This window comes from Dasypus novemcinctus, chromosome 19, assembly GCF_030445035.2.
Source record: "Dasypus novemcinctus isolate mDasNov1 chromosome 19, mDasNov1.1.hap2, whole genome shotgun sequence".
NCBI classification, from domain to species: Eukaryota; Metazoa; Chordata; class Mammalia; order Cingulata; family Dasypodidae; genus Dasypus; species Dasypus novemcinctus.
Genome location: NC_080691.1, coordinates 84,050,730 through 84,057,123, shown reverse-complemented (window position 1 = coordinate 84,057,123; position 6,394 = coordinate 84,050,730). Strand labels below are relative to the sequence as shown.

The 6,394-nt window shown below is 67.7% G+C and overlaps 1 protein-coding gene across 1 annotated transcript; it reads left to right on the top strand.

The window, feature by feature from the left end:
• The first annotated feature begins 2,506 nt into the window (after positions 1-2,506).
• Positions 2,507-6,394, top strand: GZMM (granzyme M). The gene is given in 5 exon segments (XM_058282248.1): positions 2,507-2,640; positions 3,112-3,154; positions 3,156-3,248; positions 4,050-4,313; positions 4,755-6,394. Coding segments are annotated over 5 exon segments (717 nt in total). The 5' UTR covers positions 2,507-2,545; the 3' UTR covers positions 4,977-6,394.

Below are 6,394 nucleotides of genomic sequence, written 5' to 3'. Positions count from 1 at the left end.
TCCGCCAAGCCAGGTCCCCAGAAGGGCGGAGGAGCCCTGTGGATTGGGCAGCCCGACCCCGTGGCTGGTGGCCTGAGAGACGGCGGGGCTGCCGGACCACAGACGGGGTGGGGGGCGGCGGCGGGCCACAGACGGGGCAGTGGGCCACAGACGGGGACCACTGGGCCACAGACAGGTGGCAGACCACAGACGGGCCGTCGGACCTCAGACGGGGGGACCACCGGGCCACGGGGGGGGATGCCGGGCCACAGAGGGCGCACCCTGCCGGCTCCTTGCCTGGGCTCGGGCGTGGTGGCAAATGCTGTGGTCCCCTCTGGGGCTTCCTCGGGCAGCCGCAGCCTTGCCCGGCTGGCGCTGCAGGCGGGGGCCCGCGAGCACACCCAGCAGGGCAGGAAACCGGGCGCACCCCTCAGCTGGGGTCAGGGCTGCCCGCCTCCTGGAGCCACGAGCTTGGCCGGAGGGGCAGGGAGGGGAGGGCGTCCCAGGGCTCGGCTGGGCCCTTCGAGGACTGAAGAGGCAGATGTCAGCGTCAGCCGTCCATCCGCCCCCATCCCTCCACCTGTCCACCATCCGTCTATCCACCATCCGTCTGTCCACCCCCATCCATCCCTCCACCTGTCCACCACCCATCTGTACACCCACTGTCCATCTGTACACCATCCGTCTGTACACCCACCGTCCATCCCTCCACCTGTCCACCGTCCATCCGTCTGTACACCCCCTGTCCAGCCCTCCATCTGTCCACCGTCCATCCGTCTGTACACCTACTGTCCATCTGCCCACTGTCCACCGTCCAGCCCTCCACTTGTCCACCACCCATCCGTCTGTACACCCCCCGTCCATCCCTCCACCTGCCCACCGTCCCTCCACCTGCGCCCCCAGCCGTGTTTGCCAAACACAGGTGGTTCTAGGTCTGCTGCAAACAAGACAGGCCCGGACTCCCCTCGAGCTGCTCACACTGAGGCGAAGGCAGGAACGAGCAAGTCTGTGTGCAGGCAGTGTCAGGGAGGGGGTGTGCTGGGGAGAAGCGGGCGGGGGCTGGCTCGTCAAGGGACCCTGGTGGGATCTGAAGAGGCGACTAGGAGGAGGCCAGGTGCCAGGACGTCTGAGAAGGCCGCAGCGGCGCACAAACGCCCTGGGGCAGACGCAGGCTCGGGCAGCGGGGACGAGCAGGGAGCAGCGAGGCTGGCGCGGGGCGTGTGCAGGGCAGCCCGTGAGGCTCTGTGGTCCTGGCAAGGTGAGGCACTAACTTACTTTCATTATCTTTGCAAGTTGTTTCTTTCACTGTTTCTGTGTTCTTTGTTCTGTTACACAGCCCTTAACTTTCTGTGTTGAACCTGCTTGCGTGCCTGGATACACCCGCTTGATCGTGATGTGGTGTTCTCTCAAGGTGTTGGATGTGGTTTCAGTATTTTGTTGCGGATTCTTGCATTTATGTTCAAAAGGAATATTGCTTGTACTTCCCTTTGCTCGATAGCGATGCCTGGTTTAGGTGTTCGGGCGACGTTGCCTCGCGAGCGGGTCGGGCGTTGGTGCTCCTTCTGCGGTTGTTCGGCACGATTCAGGCGAGGCCGTCTCGTCCTGGGCTCCTCTGTGCGGGAAGCTTTTGGCTCCTGACTCAATCTCCTCACTTACGGGTCTGTTGAGATTCTCCGCTGGCGTCGGATTAGGTAATTTGTACGCTGTAGGACTTGGTCCACTTCGTCTGGCCGTGTCATGGTTCACGAGATAACCCGTCTTTTAAACTAATGACGGAGTATAATAAAATTTTAAGGGCTTTATTCTGATAGAATTCGCATACTATACACTTCACCCGCTTCAAGCGCACAGTTCAGGGTGTTTTTTAAATATCGCCGCACACTTGTAGCAACCAGCACCAGCGTCTAATTCCAGAGCACTTTTGTCCCCCCAAAGAGAAGCCCCACCCGCCTGCGTCTCCCGGCCTTGGCCGCCGCGTCCCAGCTCCGGGAGGCCTGGTCTGCGCGTTTCCGGTCAGCAGGCTCCACGCCACGCGGCCTTCGGGGTCTGCTCCTCAGGACACCGCCTCCCGGCTCGCCCACGTGGCCACGTGGCGCGTCTCAGTCCTTCACGGACCAGCAGCGCCGCCGCCTGGACAGCCCCTCTGGCCGTCTGGACGGCCCCGTATGCGTTCTGTGTGGCCACACGCTCTCCTGTCTCGGAGCCAAGTCGCCGGGCCCTGCCGTCACCCCGGGGGCGCTGCCGGTTGCTCCCCACAGCGGCTGCGGCGGCTCACACCGCACGGCAGCGGGGGCCACACAGCCGGAGGGACCCCGTCGGGCCTGGACATGGGCGGGTGGAGAGGAGGGCGGCAGCGGCCGAGGACGGCTGGGCGTCCCGGGACAGCGGGGTGTGGTTGGGGCCACGAGGCCGTCTGGGCACTGCGTGGCCTGGTCCTGACCCGGCCCCCTCTCCCTGCCGCGGGGGCCCCCGGGCCTAACCCTGCTCTCCCCGTCCCCCCGCAGGCAGCAGGCCCGAGGCTCAGATCATCGGGGGCCACGAGGCCGCCCCCCACTCGCGCCCGTACATGGCCTCGCTGCAGAGGGCCGGTGCCCACCTGTGCGGGGGCGTCCTGGTGCACCCCCAGTGGGTGCTGACGGCCGCCCACTGCCTGACCGCACCGTGAGTGACCCCAGGGTCCCCGCCCCTCGCCTCCCGCGGTGGCCGGGGCCTGCCTGCCGCCCTCCGTCGGTGGGGGCTGCTGTGACCCCAGCACAGAGCTGGCGGAGCGCAGGAGCTGCCGTTGCACCCCTGCGGGGCCGCCCCCTGGCCTGCCCGTGGTGGCCCCACTGGCCTGGGAAGCCGAGCCATCCAGCAGAGGCGCAGGGTTGCCCGCTGTCCCCCGCGCTGGCCGCGTTCCAGGGAGGCCCCGTGGAGGCTGCAGGACAGCTGGTGTCCTACAGCCGGGCAGAGTGGGACACGGCCTGCTGGGCCCTGGACAAGGCCCTCTGGTCAGGGCATAAAAGATGCAGTGGGGGGGAAGCAAGGAGGGCTTCCCAGAGGAGGGGCTGGGCTGGGGGGCGGGGAGGGTCGCCAGGAGGGGGCTGGGCTGGGGGGCGGGGAGGGTCGCCCAGGCCGCACCTGACCCGGCAGGAAGGAGCAGCTGCGGCTGAGGCTGGGGCTGCACGCCCTGGACCGCCCCTGGGGTCCCCTTCCGCATCAGCGCGGCCGTCAGCCACCCCGACTACGAGGCGGCCCGGAAGCTGGAGAACGACCTCGCGCTGCTCAAGGTGGGGGCGCCGCGGGGAGCCCTGGCCCCGCCCCGCCCCGCCCCACCCCGCCCCTCGCCGTGCCCCGCCCCCCGCTGGGCCCTGTCCATGCCACGCCCCCACGCCGTGCCACGCCCCCTGCTGAGCCCTGTCCATGCCCCGCCCCCACGCCGTGCCCCGCCCCCCGCTGGGCCCTGTCCATGCCACGCCCCCACGCCGTGCCACGCCCCCCGCTGAGCCCTGGCCCCGCCCGCCCCTCGCCGTGCCCCGCCCCCCGCTGGGCCCTGTCCATGCCACGCCCCCACGCCGTGCCACGCCCCCCGCTGAGCCCTGGCCCCGCCCGCCCCTCGCTGTGCCCCGCCCCCCGCTGGGCCCTGTCCATGTCACGCCCCCATGCCGTGCCACGCCCCCGCTGAGCCCTGGCCCCGCCCCGCCCCCTCGCCGTGCCCCGCCCCCCGCTGGGCCCTGTCCGTGCCACGCCCCCATGCCGTGCCACGCCCCCGCTGAGCCCTGGCCACGCCCCCTCGCCGTGCCCCGCCCCCCGCTGGGCCCTGTCCGTGCCACGCCCCCTCGCCGTGTCATGCCCCGCGGGGGGCTCCCCCTGCTGAGTCCCGGCCACGCCACGCACCCTCGTGGTGCCCTGTCGCGCCCTCCCGCTGTGTCATGCCCCGCCCCGCCGCCTGCTGAGCCCTGGCCACGCCCCCTCACCGTGCCTTGTCACGCCCCTCACCGTGTCCTGCCCCGGGGGGGCTCCCCCTGCTGCGCCCTGGCCCCGCCCCCACCACGCCCCGCCCCCTCACCGCCCCCTGTGCGTCCCTGCAGCTGGACCAGAAGGTGCGGCCCAGCAGGACCGTTCGGCCCCTGGCCCTGCCCCCGGGGCGCCTGGTGGTGGCGGCAGGGGCGCGGTGCAGCGTGGCCGGCTGGGGGGTGACCCGCCCGGGCGGGCGGCTGTCCCGGACCCTGCAGGAGCTGGACGTGCGCGTGCTGGACCCCCGGATGTGCAACAACAGCCGCTTCTGGCACGGGGAGCTCGCCCCCACCATGGTCTGCCTGGCGGCCAACGCCCAGCACCAAGCCCCGTGCAAGGTGAGGGCGGTGGGCGTGGGGGGACAGCCAGCAGGGGGCGGGGGGAGCAGCGGGGAGGAGGGGCGGCCAGCCGGGGGCGTGGGGAGGGGGCGAGGGATAGCGGGTGGGGGGGCAGCCAGCCCGGGCGTGGAGAGGAGGGGCGGCCAACCTGGGCAGGGGTCCACTCTGGGGAGTGCCCAAGGTTATGGACTCTCATTAGTCCCATTTCTCAGATGTGGAGACCAAGGCACACAGTCTAGAGGGGGGGCGGAGCTGGAATTCAAACTCAGCACCCACGGCGGCCGGGGCAGCGGGCACAGCATGTGCAAAGGCCCTGGGGCGGGCAAAGGCGCCGGAGGGCAAGAGGACCAGTGAGGAAGGAAGGCGAGAGGGAGGCAGGAAGGAGCCTCTCCCCCAGGAGAACCACCCGGCAGCGGCCCCCGCGGCCTCTCGCCCCCACAGGGCGACTCGGGAGGACCCCTGGTGTGCGGCAGAGGCCTGCTGGCCGGCATCCTGTCCTTCGGCCCCAAGGCCTGCGCCGACGTCTTCAAGCCACCCGTGGCCACGGCCGTGGGCCCCTACGTGTCCTGGATCAAGAAGACCCTGCGCCGCAGGATGCGCCGGGCTGCCCCGCCCCCCCTCGGGCGCCCAGGGCGTGGGGGAGGGCCAGGGAGGGGGCAGTGAGTTCCATAAAGAGCCGCCGCTGCTGGCCCCCCCCCCCCCCCCGCCCAGGGCCGGGCCAGGGGCCTGAGCACCAGCCCCACCCACTTAGGGGACGGTCCAGTGGCCCTCAGCACATCACAGTTCCAATTCCAGAATGTTCTCGTCGCCCCAAAAGGAGCGCCGAGCCGCAGAGCAGCCTCTCCTGCCCCCCTCAGCCCCAGGCCCCGAATCGCCTTCCCGTCGCGTGGAGCTGCCCGTTGCGGGCGTCGCGCTCAAATGCAGCTGCAGTGTGTGGCCTCTTGGCTCTGGCTTCCTGCCCCCAGCACCTCGTCTTCGGGGTCCGTCCCCCCTGCAGTGTGAATCAGCTTCGCCCCACCCCCCGTCCACGGAGGGTGCCCCCATGCTGCTCCCAGAAAAAGGTGGACCCTCAGCCGCTTCTGAGAGTCCCCGCGCAGCCATCACTGCAGGGACCGCCCCGCTGCTTCCGCCTTAGAAGCGAGTACCGCGCGTTAGCAAAGAACTCGAGCGGCTGGTTATTGCCGAGATGCTTTCTTGCTTTTAGTGTAACGTAGAATGACTCACCTGAATCCTGGCCTTGACACGGGTGACCTTTCAGCAGCGGCACAAGAATCTGGGACCTATTTCTTTGATTCTAATACTGTTTCATAGTTGCATAATTTTTAACTCGTAACTGGTCCCCTTTGTATTCCCGTATCTTACCATGCATGGATTTTGTCAACACGTAGCCGCGAGGAGGCCTGCTTGGTCCAGCCTCGTCATGTTCATCAGGGGACTTACAACTTTCTGTCTTATAGCCCAGACAAACTTTGCTCAGTTTCCCACCACCTGCTGTCTACTGAGCTGTTTGCAACTTTGTGTGTTTCTTGGCTGGACTATGGTCAGCTCCGAAAGGGTGTTAAGCAATTTGCCACCCATTTGTAACCTGTAACAGGCTTAACCAAGCCAGCCTCTGGGGACGGCGCTTCCTTCCAATTAAACAGCTGGGTCAGTGTCCCCTGACATCCAACACCACCGTCTCCACCTTCCTGTGAATTTCAGAACAGCCCGAAGTTTCTCCAGTTTGGGAAGAACAGATCCGAGAGTTCTCGCCGGTCTTCCTGCCTCGCGACGCAGCTCAGACCTCTCTCAGAAATCCAGGGTCTCCGCTCGGTCTCTGAGGGCATCGGGGTCGTCCCGCCCAGCCTGGTGGCCCACGGCCTTCTTAAACGAGTCTCTGCGTAGCGGTCCCTGCACCTGGGAGCCGACCGGGCGGAAGTGGGTCCTCTCCCGGCCCTGCCCTCCCAGGAGGCAACTGTTGCCAGCTTCTCGCTTCTCTTTCCAAGGAGCTTTTATGAGTCACGAAGGCGTGTCGGAGGTTTTTTGTTTTATTACTTTGTTTTGTGTTCTAGTTATGCCAGTAAAAAGAATTTATTGGGAAA